We start from the raw sequence: 18,751 nt of genomic DNA, 5'->3' as shown, positions 1-18,751 counted from the left end.
CCCCCCCCTCCCGCAGTTTGTTATACAAGTTATACCGAACTAAAAATCGGGGGAATAACTCCTCTCGTGTGTGTTTAGATTATTACGCTCACAGTGTATTAGGTTGCTTTGAAATGTACGCCGTTTTTCCAGCCTAATTATCGTCATTTACGTGATGAACGTCCACAACCCTGCGTGAAAGTCGTCTGCATGGGTAGTTACAAACTTAATGAGGAGGCACCAGCGCTTATCAGATAAACGTATAATTTCCGTAGAATGTTTGGAAATTATCACATGCTACGATGACTCAGCCAATTTTCGGATAACCAATCAGGCTGTATCAGAAAACGCTATGAAACATGTATGTTAAACAACACAACTTTTTATTTCAGACTTTAAAAATATGGCCTTTAAAAGTTCTTATTTGTACAGAAAATAACAAACCACTAGTATATATGTGTGTGTGTGTCAATGAAGTCCCTGTCTACCAGGCAGTCTGTACGTTTTGAAGTGCATATGTCAGTGTTGTGTCTACACGAGTACGTATGTCAGCAGTGCGTCTACATATGTGCATATGTCAGAAGTGCGTTACATACGTGTGTTTGTGGGTCAGTAGTAACTAAAAGTAATGTTTTTCAGGTCAGCGAAGACAAAAAAACATTTCCAACGTTCTTCTATGTACTGTTTAAAGTCGAACTACAATTTAAAACCTCCATTACATGTAATAACATCTGTGACATTTACTTTTTCCATCTGCAGTGTACCTTGTTATTTAATGAAAACGTGCCCATACTACTTCCCGCTTCATGAGGTAAGTTAATCAAAATAAGGCAAGTATAACTTGTATTTTTTTCCTTTGTATTTTCGCCCCCTCTCTCGAGATCCTTGGTATGAAAGCAATTTCAGAGTAATGATTTCCTTCTATGTATATAAATGCTGTAATTGGAAAACTGAACCCGTGTTATTAACTGGTGGAAACTTGGGGTTTGTTTCCAAGCGGCTGGGACTCATTTTCCCCAGCAATCAAAAGCGTGGAAATAATTACATCGATAGATGTCGATGTTCAGCAGCTTCGTTCAGTACAACCACCACCAGTTTTATTAAACGTAGTTACTGTACCCGTTTAATATTTATTCCTCTTCCTTCTTATTACTACATTTCAACTACTCCCCCATTACTACTGTTCTATTTTAAAGACCATGTCGGTCGAAAGAAATCGTTTCTTCGCAGTTACTGATGTGGTTGATTTTATACATTATTCAAAGCTGCTTAACTTAATATCTTGTCATGTTTTTTCGAGATTAATAAAACAGTTCTGAAGGAGATTTCCGGAAAGATATGTAGGGGCGTTTCACAAGAATCCAGGGTTACACTGTTGGAAATAGCTGACGTCCGTCCACAATATTGTTCTGGGTTGTCTCATTATGATGTACGTTATTTTTCTGTGTTCTAGGTAAATGTTATGTTCGTATATAACAACGATACTATTGGTTTTAGGGAAGTAATAAATTCTGCTTTCAAGAACAAAGTATCTTAGCTATCTGACATTCATCGTCATAAATGTGACTGGAATTACACAAATGATGATAGACAGATGTGTGCGCTTATATCTATCTATATATATATATATATATATAAACTTTCGTTATTTTTGAAATGTATTCATACACACACACACACACATACAAACGAAACAATTTGGATGCACGACAAAGAAGTTAAATAAAACATACAAGTAGATAAACACGCTCTATACGTATATCAGTCTGTTTATAAATATGAATTATAATAGGAAACTTTATTTTAATATCCATTTAAATACTATTAACAAATTTTTGTTAAACAAAATTAGTACAGAAACAGTCACGAGGTCTGCAACGATACTAGAGAACATCCGTATAACTGTTTTATATATGTAGATATAAAGGAAAACAATCTCTATTAAGAAACATGTCTTACTGTGTTAGTAAGGTCCACGTTACAGGATATATATATACATATGGTTGTAATGTGGACCTACTAACAATAGTAAACATGTTTATGTATGTATATAACTATATCGGATAACTTATTACACGAGCCGCCTGTACTTGTGTCAGTTTGTTTGTTTTTTGGAATCAAGCACAAAGCTACACAATGGGCTATCTGTGCTCTGCCCACCACAGGTATCGAAACAGACATACCGCTGTGCCACTGGGGGCACTTGTGTCAGAATCAATCAAAGGTGTGAGTTTATCAATCGTCATTTGTTCAAATGTTTTGCCCCCGAAACACTGAGGATTTTTTTTTATCTTGCACTTTACAAAATTCCAAATATCAACAGCATCTAAAACCAACATATTGCACGAAAGGTCTTGTCGGCACTCGATATTAGAGTGGTTGATATATTATACCATACCCCCCCTTTTGCATTCATTAATAGATTCTTTAAATTACTAATTTTCACCCGTTGATACTGGGGTGATATGACCCGCTCCGTGAACTAGAAGACTAACTAGCTGGTTTGCAAGTTCTTGTGAATGACAGTGAAAGATAATTAAAGAGATAGAATAAAACTGATAGAAAATTACAGTTCAACTGATTAATCTTCTGGCTGACACCACAGCAGTCGTAGTTCAGAAGAACCGATGATCTAAAAATCGCCTAGACCACTACTACGTCTATCGTCTCCTAGCCGACCTGATAAACCCTGGTATTAGACGAAAGACCACGTCGTCACTGGATATGGTTTACATATTATAACATATTCTTCTTTGCTTTCACAGTTATGAGTTTCGAGAGCATTCCACGAATTCTGGTGATGTACATCGAGAGGTGGAACCTCTTGAGCTGCACTCTTACGATTAATTTTTCAGTTAAAAACAAACTCTACCTCCCAAGTTGATAACAATAACAGTGAACAAAGTTAAATGTTAGGTTCACGATTGAGATCCTATTTTATTTCAAGCAATGGAATGAATGTGTATCCGTATAGACGATACGAAAATGTTTATACCGTTTGCCAAGTCACGAGCTAAAACTTAAATTGAGTTGCATAAATAGGTCAAACGTGCTTTGGAGAGTTAAACGTCTCGCCATGACCATAAAGATGCATCGCAACAGGTCACATCGCTTTCTAGCATCCCACGAGCGAGAAACACGAGATCTTGTACCTTCGTTAATGGATTTTTAATACCACATTCTCGATATTTGTTTTCACATTGACTGGATGTAAGATAACTGGTTAAAGCTTCCTAAGGTTATCAATATTTGTAATTCTCAAAGTTTATCACGAATTCTTGGATCGTATTGAGGAATGTACATTTATCACATGCATTGTAAACTTAAGTGAATGACATATTTAAAGGATTTCCTGTATTTTGTTAAATTTAGAAATGACATGTTTAAAGGATTTCCTGTATTTCGATAAAGGTAGAAATGACATTTTAAAGGATTTCCTGTATTTTGTTAAATGTAGAAATGACATGTTTAAAGGATTTCCTGTATTTTGTTAAATATAGAAATGACATATTTAAAAATTTCCTGTATTTTGTTAAATTTAGGAATGACATATTTAAAGGATTTCCTGTATTTTGTTAAATTTAAAAATGACATATTTAAAACATTTCCTCTATTTTGTTAAATTTAGAAATGACACATTCAAAGGATTTCCTGTATTTTGTTAAATTTAGAAATGACATGTTTAAAGGATTTCCTGCATTTTGTTAATTGTAGAAATGACATATTTAAAACATTTCCTCTATTTTGTTAAATTTAGAAATGACATATTCAAAGGATTTCCTGTATTTTGTTAAATGTAGAAATGACATGTTTAAAGGATTTCCTGTATTTTGTTAAATGTAGAAATGACATGTTTAAATGATTTCCTGTATTTTGTTAAATGTAGAAATGACATGTTTAAAGGATTTCCTGTATTTTGTTAAATTTAGAAATGACATATTCAAAGGATTTCCTGTATTTTACGATGTAGTTCTCACAAGGAGAAACTCGTATCATGCTGTTTAAAAAACGTTCTGAATTTAATAGAGATGGGTTTTAATTTCTTTGTAAATAACTTCAAGCCAAGCTACCTACATAAATCAGAACTCAAAATTAAGCCAATCAATAATGTGAATAATTTAATATATCAGTCTAACTGTGAGTATGCAATGCCATAAAACAAAGCAAAATCTGTCATGATCAGAAAGCATTGATTGATCAGTTGGATGCCGTTGCTGTCAAAATTTTCGGCCATAATCCCAATAATCTCATGAAGTTCATCAGCCTAGGATATTTAGGCAAGTTTATTTCTAAGCCTATGTATCTAGCTAACAATGTAAAAAATAACAACCACAAACTCGGGCTCTACTTACATTGAAGTCCACTTGTTGAGCCATCCGAACCCCCGGCCTTGGCCCGCCTGGATACCGTGGTGACATGAACACCTAGAAGTAGAACATGTACATCTTAAGTTATGAACAGTTCAACTGTGCTGTGTGTAAGACAACAATTAATATATATATATGTAAAATACACAAAATATATGCTGTGTGTAAGACAACTACAATTAATACATATGAAATACACAAAATATGACTATGAACTACTCTTTCTTTGTATTATATTTATGATTTTAATGACAAATACAGTTGTTATGGCGTGTACACTTTTTACAGGTTGGCGAAGCATGATTACAGTTACACATGTCGTAAGACACTAGTATTAGGCCTATTACATTTTTAAACACTACATCAACAATTAGAAGAACGTATAATAACAGTATTACAATATTTGTCACATCCATTACCGATGACGTGTTTAGCTCAATCCAGAATTTGTTTTGAATTTCGCGCAAAGCTACACGAGGGCTATCTGCGCTAGTCATCCCTAATTTAGCAGTGTAAGACTAGAGGGCTAACTATTGGGCTACCCTTTTACCAAGGAATATTGGGATTTACCGTCAGATAATAACTCCCACACGGATGAAAGGAAAAGCATTTTATGTGGGACGGGGATTCGAACCCGCGACCTTTAGATTGCGAGTCGAGCGTCCTTACCACATGGCCATGCCGGGCCTCTTTAGGCCAGCTGAGATGCAGTAAACGCTACTGAAAATCCCTTAGGGACTATATAATGAATGTATATTAAAAAATGTAATAGGCCTAATACTAGTGTCTTACGACATGTGTAACTGTTATCATATATATTTCTATAAAGCTTACAAAATTTTCGTCATTCCCAATTAAAAAAGTTTAAGATACTTTACAATCAGATAATACAATCTTTTTTCTTTTTTTTTCAAAAAGTACACATATCCAGCATACCGGTCTACGGACTTGCAACGCTAAAATCGAGGGTTCGATTCCCCACGGTTGACACAACAGATACCCTAATATGGCTTTGCTATAAAACAAACAAAAAAGCACACAGTATCGATAAATTGACAAATTTTCCACGCTATCCCTTCTCTCAGCTGTTTATTCCTGGCAATGTCCTCGATGCCCTCAGACAGGTAATAGTAACGTCACTATTAGTCAGTTGTTGCTAATGGTGATTATTTTGTCTGTTTGACAAGAGCAAACGCGAGAGAGAGAGAGATGTTAGACGACACATAACGTAAAAAAAAATCAAACACCAAAGGCATAAACTTATAACTAAAATTAAATTACCTAAATTACGAGTAAGAGCTGAGTAACTTTTATATTTTCATGGATCTATATTAGATAACTGAGGTAATATCTTGAATGAAGTATCGAATATTCGGATACAAATCCGAAACTGAGGAAATGAGAAAGAAGATAAAGGTTTTTAGAGGTTTAAATGTTCCACTTGGAAACACGAGTTAGAAATTAATTATGCTTAATACTCAAACAGGTCTTCTACATACAGCAGTGATAATTCAACAATTTTGCATTTTCGTAAAATTCAGCCTTTAAGCATTTTCCCCTCCTTTAACTCCCCTCAGTGGCTCAGCGGTAAGTTTGAAGGTTTTTAACGCTAAAAATCGGGTTTCGATACCCGTGGTGGGCACACCAGACACAGTCCATCATGTAGCTTTGTGCTTAACTAGAAACATTGTCCTTTAACACAGTTAATTGCGCAGAAAATCATCTCGAGATAGTTGTGATATAAGAAAATGCATTTTATAAAACTTGATAATTTCTGTAATATTCAAACTATTCCATACTTTCTATCAACACACTTATTCTTTTTTTTTTTTGTTCTATCTTGTAGCAAAATCACAGTTTGTACTACAACTAGTGACGGTAGTAAAAAAAATCTCTGTGCACAGACACGCCTCCTACCATCACATTTCTTGGGAAGAGTGATCGACACAATCAGTTTCTGGTTGCCACTCTATCAAACGGGAAGTACAAGGGTTGGTCTTGCCACGCCTTGCCTGCATGTGCTCCAATCCTATTTGATTAGAGCACAGCAGTTTGAGATCTCAAGTAAAATATACGTTGACGACTTTCCAATATAAAAATCTAAAATATATATAAGGCCCGAAGTATAAGTTTATGTAAATGTAATAAAACTCAAACTACCAAATTTACTATATATTTTAACCAGTCACCAATACACATACAATAACAGAACACAGAGATAAGAAAAAGGTTGATATGAGGTAGTTAATACTAAAAGTAGACGAAATGCGATCCTTATTACACTAATAAATGTGGTAAAACATTAGAACAAACAGTTTATTTTCCTTTACTGCATCAGGACAGCTTTACATATTAAATCACAGCAGAAGAAGCCTATTGACCAATAGCAATTATCCTCAAATCTTATTATTAAAACTAGGGATGCACGGGTAGTAAAATTTGGCCGAATACCCCCCCCCCCCAAAAAAAAAACATACACAGAATACACGAGTATTACCGGGTCGTCGAATACCCGGCCGGGGCCGAATATCTGACCGTGTACCCGTGCCTCCCTAGTTAAAACCCTATTTCTGTCAATAGTTTGAAAGGCCCTTTGTAAGTCTTCGAGAATATAACGTTTATTTCTACATTTTCCACGTATTGTACATATAGAAAACGGTGTATTTAAAAAGGGCTGATATCAATGAAATTAAAACTAAGACTCTTCGGGTTTATAACTCGGGCGGTTTAATGAGCTCTGGAATTAAGTAAAAGGCTTCGTCTGATGATAAGAAATGTATGTAGTTAAAACACTACAAGACACGAGTGATTAACGTGCCGGACCGTGGAGCAGAAATTCCTGGTTCGCGTCCCGTTACAATTTAAAAACAAATTCGTGCGTTCCATTATTTGGGGACGTGGGTGCGTTAAAAGAGTAACGACAAAATTCGGTCTGACAACAGTAGTCCCTAACAAAAACAAAAAGGCACTACAGGCTTTTCTTACTGTAAACCTGTATAAGGCTTAAAACCAGATTACTAGGAAACCTATCTTTGATATTTAGGTTCTTTACTTTCGAATAACAATCGCATAACTATTTCTAAATATTTGTAAGAGCAGAGTAGAAAAAAATCTGTAAACCGGGAAGGCTGCTCGTTTCTAAGGGAATAACTAGATGTACGCACGCGCACTATGTCGTAGGTTCTAGTAATTGATGACACGTCACGTATGTGCTCATTTTCTACTTAAACACCATGTATCTGTCGAACGTAACGGTAATCTGTCAATGTGTCTGCCGAACACGTACAAACAAACAAAAACTGACTACTTTTAACGCGTTTTCCTGGCAGCCAATTTTGGATATAGTTTGATATATCTCTACACAGGAAGGAACCAAGGGAACTGTGTGTGTGTTAACAGCAATTTACAGCAGACTGTTTCTTAAAAGGAAAATTTACATCTAAATTTGACTCGAGTAAACATTTGGTTTTCTGTCAAGTTCCAGCTAACAGAATCGATTAAAAACTCTTAACAAGACATCGCACAACCGTTCGTTATCACTAGAAACGAAATATTCCTTTAGCTAAAATACAACACGTACATACGATTTATCTACTGCGCTCCTTGTGGCGAATGCTAGTTATTACAGATCTGGCGGCCACAGTTCAGCAAGATTGGAAAACTTTAAGAAATGATGATCGTTACAACAAATAAACCAAAACATTTGGTTGTATTTTTAACTTTTTCATTTAAGATAATATTTCCCAAAATATAGAACAATTTTAAACACAAGTATACACTTACGCACACATATATATATACGCTATATTAACGAAACAACTGAAACATTCCAGCGGAAGCGGATCTGGCCCATTAACTTGATCCTATACTGTATGTTGGCTTAGTTTATAAACGTCAGTATCTACTAACGAAGCTGTTTTGAGTAAAGATGCCAAAAGATATCGTGTGTCGAGCCTTGGATCTTTCCGTTAGGCTACGTCCATCCCAACATGTCATAAGAAACTAACAAGCTTCATAAAGGAATTATTATATTCGATGACGCATTAGTAGAATGAATGTCCAAGAAATTTCAGCTGCCTGTACACATACCCAAATCTATTACGAATAATGAAAGACCACTGGGGATGTTAACAAAATTAAGAACTTGATCTTTGAAATGAGTTGTTAAACAAAACAGCAAAGCTGGCATTAAATTTAATTAACGTTCAAGAATACAAACTAGCAGCTCCATCCTGTTTTCTGAATGGGCTGAAGACAACAAGCTAACCACAATTGCCACAAATATTCGAATCTCAAAATGTCTGGAATTGAGGTGAAGGACAATAAAAACTGTCATGTGTAACAACGAATCCATGTTATCTACCGTTATGTCAACCATAAAGTGTGCAAGAAAAAATAAGGAGTGCAGACTACGATCTCGAGCGAAATATTCCATTCAAAACACAGAAATCAACCATATGAAAAGGCATACGATCTGGAGAGGAATCTTCCATTCAAAACAGAGAAACCAACCATATGAAAAGGCATACGATCTGGAGAGAAATCTTCCATTCAAAACAGAGAAACCAACCATATGAAAAGGCATACGATCTGGAGAGAAATCTTCCATTCAAAACAGAGAAACCAACCATATGAAAAGGCATACGATCTGGAGAGAAATCTTCCATTCAAAACAGAGAAACCAACCATATGAAAAGCCATACGATCTGGAGAGGAATCTTCCATTCAAAACAGAGAAACCAACCATATGAAAAGCCATACGATCTGGAGAGAAATCTTCCATTCAAAACAGAGAAACCAACCATATGAAAAGCCATACGATCTGGAGAGAAATCTTCCATTCAAAACAGAGAAACCAACCATATGAAAAGCCAACACATCCGATGTTTCGGATTTTTAGGTTCGCTTTTGTTTGACTTGGAAGGATCAGGTACACTTCGAACACCACCGCCCCCAAACAGTTTTGCTTTTATTGTTGTATCAGATGTTTCAGATTTCATGTTTAATTAAAGTTTTCCTTCTAAGATGATTTTTGGTACTTTTTTTCTTGTTTAAAAGTACTTGGTATTGTAGTTTGGTAATACTACTCACCTCTAACTCTTGGGCTATTTACCAACGAACAGTGCATGGGATTGACCGCCACATTATAATGAGAGAATATTCGGAAATGGGGTTCGAACCCGAGCCCGTCAGACTGCGAATCAAGTACTCTTGCCACAAGGCCATAAACAGAATAGGCAGCAAACTTCAATCTAAACCCACCAGGAGTAATATTTTAATATTATTTTTCTGCCTTTCTTATAAGTTTAATATAAGAAAAAAAAACAAAAAACATTCCCAACCTTGAGGAACCACATTTTTCAATATTCTGCATCATTATGAGCCAGTAAAGTAAGTAAAACTGAGTTTTCTTAAGTTTAATTTATGAATCAGAGTTAAAAAAAAACCTGTCAAATTCTCTAGATCTGTATGGTTTCATCGCAAGTGTAATTTACTATTTTAAATGGATGCTTACGTGAACTGGCTTCTGGCTAACAGAAAACAAATGATACAACTGCTACACACCTACAGGGAAGACAGAAAAGTTTGGAAAGACAAGATTACGCATTCATACAAAATACAGCAGATTCAAACTGATTTATCAACAAACTTCAATGAACAGCGGGAAAGAACTTACACTCCCAGTACATAACTGTGTGTCTATTTCAGAAGTTCGCCACGTGGTAGTCAATTTATACCTCTATATCACATCTATGGAGTCGATACCAACACACGTTATACCTCTATACCACATCTATAGAGTTGATACCAACACACGTTATACCTCAATATCACATCTATAGAGTCGACACCAACACACGTTATACCTCTATATCACATCTATAGAGTCGATACCGACACACATTATACCTCTATGTCACATCTATAGAGTCGATACCAACACACATTATATCTCTATATCACTACTATAAAGTCGATACCAACACGTTATACCTCTATATCACATCTATAGAGTCGATACTGACACACATTATACCTCTATATTACATCTGTACAGTCGATACCAACACACACTATACCTCTATATCACATCTATAGAGTCGATACCAACACACGTTATACCTCTATATCACATCTATAGAGTCGATACCAACACACATTATACCTCTATATCACATCTATAGAGTCGATATCAACACACGTTATACCTCTATATCACATCTACAGAGTCGATACCGACACACGTTATACCTCTATGTCACATCTATAGAGTCGATACCGACACACATTATACCTCTATGTCATATCTATAGAGTCGATACCAACACACATTATACCTCTATATCACATCTATAGAGTCGATACCGACACACGTTATACATCTATACAGTCGATACCAACACACATTATACCTCTATATCACATCTATAGAGTCGATATCAACACACGTTATACCTCTATATCACATCTACAGAGTCGATACCGACACACGTTATACCTCTATATCACATCTATAGAGTCGACACCAACACACGTTATACCTCTATATCACATCTATAGAGTCGATACCGACACACATTATACCTCTATGTCACATCTACAGAGTCGATACCAACACACATTATATCTATATCACTACTATAAAGTCGATACCAACACGTTATACCTCTATATCACATCTATAGAGTCGATACTGACACACATTATACCTCTATATCACATCTGTACAGTCGATACCAACACACATTATACCTCTATATCACATCTACAGAGTCGATACCAACACACGTTATACCTCTATATCACATCTATAGAGTCGATACCGACACACATTATACCTCTGTATTACATCTGTACAGTCGATACCAACACACACTATACCTCTATATCACATCTACAGAGTCGATACCAACACACGTTATACCTCTATATCACATCTACAGAGTCGATACCGACACACATTATACCTCTATGTCACATCTATAGAGTCTATACCGACACACGTTATAACTATATATCACGTGTCCGCTCTTGTTCTTAAATACTGCAACGTGAACAAGACACACAAAAATTACTCCGACGTAGAAGAGTTACGAAACTCGAGTTCACTTGTTCTATTTATTACTAGACAATTTACTATCACAACTAGATTACAATGGCGTACAGCTAAAAGACCATCTAGTTCTGTTGCTGTTGATCATGGAAGAATAAACAAGCATGGCGTACAGCTAAAGGACCATCTGGTTCTGGTGCTGTTAATCATGGACGAATAAATAAGCATGGCGTACAGCTAAAGGACCATCAAGTTCTGGTGCTGTTAATCATGGAAGAATAAACGAGCATGACGAACAGCTAAAGGACCATCTGGTTCTGGTGCTGTTAATCATGGAAGAATAAACGAGCATGACGAACAGCTAAAGGACCATCTAGTTCTGGTGCTGTTAATCATGGAAGAATAAATAAGCATGGCGTACAGCTAAAGGACCATCTAGTTCTGGTGCTGTTAACCATGGAAGAATAAACGAGCATGACGAACAGCTAAAGGACCATCAGGTTCTGGTGCTGTTAATCATGGAAGAATAAATAAGCATGGCGTACAGCTAAAGGACCATCTAGTTCTGGTGCTGTTAATCATGGAAGAATAAACGAGCATGACGAACAGCTAAAGGACCATCAAGTTCTGGTGCTGTTAATCATGGAAGAATAAATAAGCATGGCGTACAGCTAAAGGACCATCTAGTTCTGGTGCTGTTAACCATGGAAGAATAAATAAGCATGGCGTACAGCTAAAGGACCATCTAGTTCTGGTGCTGTTAATCATGGAAGAATAAACAAGCATGGCGTACAGCTAAAGGACCATCAGGTTCTGGTGCTGTTAATCATGGAAGAATAAACAAGCATGGCGTACAGCTAAAGGACCATCTAGTTCTGGTGCTGTTAACCACGTAACCGTTATCTACACAGAAGATATTTAAGTGTTTGTGTGTGTATGGGGGGGGGGGCAAATTACCTCTAGATCACCCTGTATAATGAATGCTTTGTACACTTTACGACATGCAAAGTTCTTGACCTACCTTATACAATACACTAATACACAATTATGATAGTGCATTGAATGTGTTACAGACGACTGATAAAAACGGACATTATATTTAGTCAACTGCCGAGGACAGCAACTAACGGCGACGAGTTAGTACTAACTAAATACCTATTAGGTGTGTGTGTGTGGGGTGGGGGGGGGTATATTAACTCCACTTTCACTTGAAACATGAAACTACAGGTAGGATTTAAGCTATTGACAGGCCTTAGGGATATATGATTCATTAGGTTAAACATTTTCGGTTTGATGAATGGTTGTACAACTGTACCCTGTATGGACCACGTGACTTCCCATGCACAGTCCATACGACGACCTTCCACGACAGATGTGATACAAACCTTAAGTGCTACTAGCTACAAAAACTGGTCTTCAAGTTATTATCCTCCAAATTCACTCAAACTTCTTAAAAAAAAAAAAACGACGAACCGTGGAAATTTGTTATTGGTACAATAATGTCTCTCTACCACACTTACAAAAATGTAAGAAATATAGCAGAAACAAACAAATAAAATATTATTAGCAGTCAACAATGAAAGTATATTCGGTTGGAACTGATACAGAAACTACGTACCATTTTGAAGAAGTTAATTATTATTATTTGATCTCTTGTGTTTGAAGTATAAGAACAAAAGTAAAACACAAAGAGTAACCCTAATCCATTGGTGTAAAAACTGCTTCAGCAAACTACGTAACAATCTATTTCAAATAATAAGAACGTGAACAAAGATATTAATACAGAAACTTTAACCCTAATTCAATGGTGTAGAAACTGCTACAGCAAACTACGCAACAATTTATTTCAAATAATAAGAATGTAAACAAAGATATTAATAAAGATACTTTAACCCTAATCCATTGGTGTAGAAATTGCTACGGCAAACTACGTAACAATATATTTCAAATAATAAGATCGTGAACAAAGATATTAATACAGAAACTTTAACACTAACCCATTGGTATAGAAACTGCTACGGCAAACTACGTAACAATATATTTCAAATAATAAGATCGTGAACAAAGATATTAATACAGAAACTTTAACACTAACCCATTGGTGTAGAAACTGCTACGGCAAACTACGTAACAATATATTTCAAATAATAAGATCGTGAACAAAGATATTAATACAGAAACGTACATATATTAGCACAAACAACCAGATACACAATGGTGGGTAAATATCAGGTGTGCTGAATATAAACTTAGGTAAACAGTTTCTACACCAAAGGATTAGGGTTAAAGGTTCTGTATTAATACCTTTGTTCACGATCTTATTTATATTTAATATATATATGATGTAAACACACAAACATTATTTAAAGAATTAAGTAAATATTTACATCAACAAGAAGGTCTGAGACAAAAACAGCAAAACCAAACCTAGGATGAAATAGAACATATAATTCAAAGCAATCTTTAATAAAAAATATCACACTGCACAAACAAAATGGTGACTTCATTTATTTTGGTTATGCAGCGTTGTATTTTTAATAAGGATTGTTATGAATACCCATACAGATACACAAATACAAAGTTGGTAAAACAACAAATATTTTGGGTATACACTTAGGTAAAGAGGGACGATTATGTTAAGCCTTTCGAATTCTCCCGCCTACATTCTAGCTGTAACAAAAGTTTATGTATTGATCAGAATAAAGTTTTGTCTACTTTTAGCAAACCAAAACTTAATTCGTTCTATATATTACATTTATACACACACACAAATGCATAGACAAACTTACGACCACTGTTTACGTGCATATGGGTCGCAATCCCAGGATCCCCAATGCTAATAGTCTCCCCAGATCTCGGGATTGTAACCCTTTTCCGTGCCGGGGGACGTGTCACTCATAGCCCCTGATATTTTTGTTTTTAAGGTTACGATACTTAACCATATTGCATAAAACTTCGGACAAAGTTACTAAATAGTTACAGTTTTCTGTAACTTTTGCTGATCTTTCCGCATTTAAAATTTTATAACCAATGAGGTTTCTTGATTAAACTTCAGTAAAAGCTAGTAGAAAGCTGCCTGTACTCAAACCTAATAGCCTACACTCTTCATACCGATCTATCTTGCTGGATGATGATGACGCACGCACAAAAGGGATCCGACTCCAATCTCCTACGTTCACATTATTTTTAATCATTTAAATTAGTTAAGGAACGCAGATAATTTAATTACTTTTCATTAAGACAAAATACAATGTAAATAAAGCATTCAAAATCCCGGGATTCAGGAAAAGTTTTTATGTCTTGTTTGAAGTTAAGCACAAAGCTATACAATGGATTATCTGTGCTCTGCCCACCACGGGTATCGAAATCCGGTTTCTATCATTGCAAGTCCGCAGACATACCGCTGTGCCACTGGGGGGATGGGGTGGGGGCGCAGGAAAAGTTTCTGGATTACAACCCCTGATTTCCATAAGAAATTCTTCTCCTTCGAAATAACGAGTTTTATTTGGAATACAATGCTTTAAAAACGAATAAAATATTAAAGATTCATCATGAAACCTTAAAAGTAAAGATCGCGACCAAACTGGCATTCTATTATTTCGAAATATGAAGAAAACAGGAAAATATTCCTATAGAAGAAAAACGAAAAATATAATACACATAGGTCTGTTATAAAGATTCTTCGCGTGTTCCAACATCAATAAATGAGTAAGTACTGTTCGTCATAAAGGGATAATTCTTGGTAGATATGTCAATGAGATCATAGTTGGACACAAATCTATGGTCACCGGAGGGCGCTATCTATTCAAGGTGTGCATTACTCATGTCATCACTGATCAGAATCACGTGGCTGATGTAACAGCTTAACGAATCTGTCAGATATTCGAAAACGGCTACATGCTGTCGGATGGCCTATTTGATTTTAGGCTATTGGAATACCTAAAGTCAGTTGTGGATCGTGGAGTGCCTGCTACGTTGGTGATGTTGACAGATGCCATTCGACAGCGTCCGACCATGTTCAATATCGAACAGTTTCGTTCAGAAAGTTATTCCAATGATTCAGACCATCACCGATAAGAAAGATGGTCACACTGAGCAGAAACTGTAAATACACATAATATATGCACGTGCAACTATTAAAATGTATGTGTGTGTGTGTGTGTTTATAGATAGATCCAGGTTAGACAAAACTGGCTATAACCATGTTGTTTTTTATTATTGTTTTCACTTATCTCCAGGTGTGTGTACGTATATTGGAAAGAAACCCAAAAGTCTATTACACACGAGAACGACGCAGCAACGCCCTTCATGGGCGTTTAACCAGAATTTAATGATGGAGGTTTACAACTGGGCGGTAATTATTCACAAGCTGCCGAAATCATGTAATAAACTATTTTTCTATACCCTGAAACACATATACTGACAAATACGTATGTAAAAGTAGCTAATGCGTATCATTCACATCAAGTAAACCATGACAAACAGAACCTATCAATGCATAAAAAGTCGTGTCATGGCGCTTCCATGCCTAAAACACCAGAAACGATGAAACAGAAAAATCCACTCGGAATAAAAGTGAGTTATTAAGTTATGAATCTATAAGACATAATTTTACCTGTTTTTCTTTTCATATCTATGCTTATTGAAATATGGTCAACGATCCTACACGTTATTTCAGTAACCACTTATGAAACTATAAAACAGGCAATATTTACTAGTTTTAATCTAACTATTCACTGAGAATACTGACACACCCAAAGTTCACGGGTTATCTGCAAACCCACGCAGCATAGTGAGCCATAGATATGTCGGATCAAGATCAATAAATAAATAAAAAACACCAAAGAAAACCCACTTGACAGCCAATCCTTCACGTCTGTTTGTCGTGTCGTGTCCCAACACAGATTCGTGATCTGAACTGTCATACTTTGTACCACACCTAAGGGAATTTCTCCCACGTGACTAGGCAGAGTTCTCTCTGACCACACACACACACACTTGGTTGACCTGGATAGATACAGATCCAATCTTCAGGAGAGATTGGAAAAGTCATTTTCTTGGATGTTTGACAGTTTTCGGGTCCATTTAATATCTATTTTCCATTTTTCTCTCTTGTTGGATCCTTGTAACTGCATATGAGAAGTATGCTTCTAAAAACTGTCGGTGTAAGTGGAGCTTTGAATTAGCTACTTTTAACGTTAAATCTGTTGGACTGCACTTTTCTCAATAAATAAACGTCAATATATATGTGTGTATCTGTTCCTTATAAGTTTCCACATATCTTGATCAATAAGCATCAGACTTGACACAATGATACAGGATGACATGAGGAACGTCATGGGGTAGGGGGTGGACACCCGATCAAATTTTATATCTAACTTCGGAAAAACTACCAATGCTGTGTCTCTCAGCATTAGAATGAGCTATGTAACCACTATTGGTAGAATTTTTGAAAACAGTATGTCTTTATTTTTCAGTATTGGTACATGTATGTATTTTATTACACTTTTAATGCTTATTATGTTAATAGGAAAAAAACACAGCACAAATTCCTATCCTTTCATATAGACGAGTTTTTATTCCACCTGCCCAACGGACGGATACTCAAGCTAGTAATTAATATTTCTCATATTATAAATTTTATTACCTGTCTATCTACTTACCCATCCATATGTCTCAGCAGGAGGGTCTACAAAGTTGGTGTTAAGTAAGTGGCGGCCCTAGTTAGCATTTTAGATAAAGTTTCGATCTTATGTGCGTAGAATGAACTGCAAAAGTCACAAAAGAGAGCTCGTAAAGTCACCTAAAGACTACCCAGTTAATAAATTGCATGAAACTCCCGTAAGACTAAGGGGCGGGAAGTAAAAGCTGTTGATATTTCTAACATTCAACCTAATTATAACCTGTCTAGGTCAAAGAAACGAGAGCGTTTCTAATACAGCAAAGGGATCATCTGGGAAATGTGGACGTTTCTAATACAGCAAAGGGATCATCTGGGAAATGTGGACGTTTCTAATACAGCAAAGGGATCATCTGGGAAATGTGGACGTTGCTAATACAGCAAAGGTATTATCTGGGAAATGCGGGTGTTTCTAATACAGCAAAGGGATCATCTGGGAAATGTGGACGTTGCTAATGCAGCAAAGAGATCATCTGGAAAATTTTGGTGTTTCTAATACAGCAAAAGGATCATATGGGAAATTTGGGTCTTTCTAATACAGCAAAGGGATCATCTGGGAAATGCGGGTGTTTCTAATACAGCAAAGGGATTATCTGGGAAATGTGGGTGTTTCTAATACAGCAAAAGGATTATCTGGGAAATGTGGGTATTTCTAATACAGCAAAGGGATTATCTGGGAAATGTGGATATTTCTAATACAGCAAAGGGATTATCTGGGAAATGTGGACGTTGCTAATACAGTAAAGGGATCATCTCCAATATATACTGAGTAAAAATAATCCGCGTCGTTAATATGAAAAACGAGTAATAATCTAGAAATAGTAAAGGGTGTGGAAAGAAAGAGCAACCCATAAAAGATGCAGTGGCGTAAGTATGCCCCCGCAGCCCTCGCAATTGCGGGAGGCCCTAAGGGCCTGACAAACGTAAGAACTATTCATAAAAGGAATAAATGTATGGGCCCAATTACTTTTCTTTTGTAGTTACGCCAATGATATGATGTCTTGTTTATTTTCTGTTTTATATGCAAACTACATGGACACGCGTCGAACAGTATCTAGTAGTCAAATAAGACTTGTAACACTTTGAGGTATTTAATATTCAATGATCGATGTGGTTTTCACACATGGACGCCACTTCTGTTACACTCTGAATAACTGTTTAAACCAAGTACAAATAATCAAGTTTTATATCCAAGTCGATACCCGCTTCCTTATTTTTATTTTTTAGAATAAACGGGTAAAAACCAAAGTGGAAATTGAGTTTCCATCATAAACGTATGTGGGCTAAACGGTCGAGCCAGAAACCCTTAGATTTCAGGTATAGCCCTCCATCAATATAATATCCCTAATTTTAGTCGGCATAAGCACCTGTCGCCATAACAGCTTTGTCCGGCTTTTTGAATCTAATAATGAGACAGACTACTGAAAATGTAAACACATCTCGAAACTTGACTCTTTGGAAATTCAGCTCGGCACACTAACCATTGAGCCAGACCCAACCAAAATCGAGAAACTTTGTTTTCGGACATTTGCTCAAAGCTTGAACTGATAGACTAGAAGGAAACAGCTGGCTAACAGCACCAACTGTCAGTTCCAATAGAACAAAGAACATTACATGGTGTGTGAGAAATACCTTAACTGAGTATGAAAAAAACTCCCCCCCCCTAGTGGC

At 36.2% G+C, this 18,751-nt stretch overlaps 1 protein-coding gene across 4 annotated transcripts in view; it reads right to left on the bottom strand.

Annotated features, from left to right (window-relative positions):
- Nucleotides 1–18,751, bottom strand: part of LOC106458771 (single-stranded DNA-binding protein 3-like) — a 170,248-nt gene that overhangs the window by 50,657 nt on the left and 100,840 nt on the right. For all 4 annotated transcript variants that reach the window (XM_022385104.1, XM_022385103.1, XM_022385102.1 and 1 more), the window contains exon 4: nt 4,332–4,403. In XM_022385104.1, the coding sequence (XP_022240812.1) occupies nt 4,332–4,403 (72 nt within the window). The remainder of the gene's footprint in view (nt 1–4,331; nt 4,404–18,751) is intronic.

Source organism: Limulus polyphemus, unplaced genomic scaffold (assembly GCF_000517525.1).
Source record: "Limulus polyphemus unplaced genomic scaffold, Limulus_polyphemus-2.1.2 Scaffold512, whole genome shotgun sequence".
Lineage (NCBI taxonomy): Eukaryota > Metazoa > Arthropoda > Merostomata > Xiphosura > Limulidae > Limulus > Limulus polyphemus.
The sequence above is the reverse complement of the archived record's forward strand: the minus strand, read 5'-3'. Positions and strand labels throughout refer to the sequence as shown.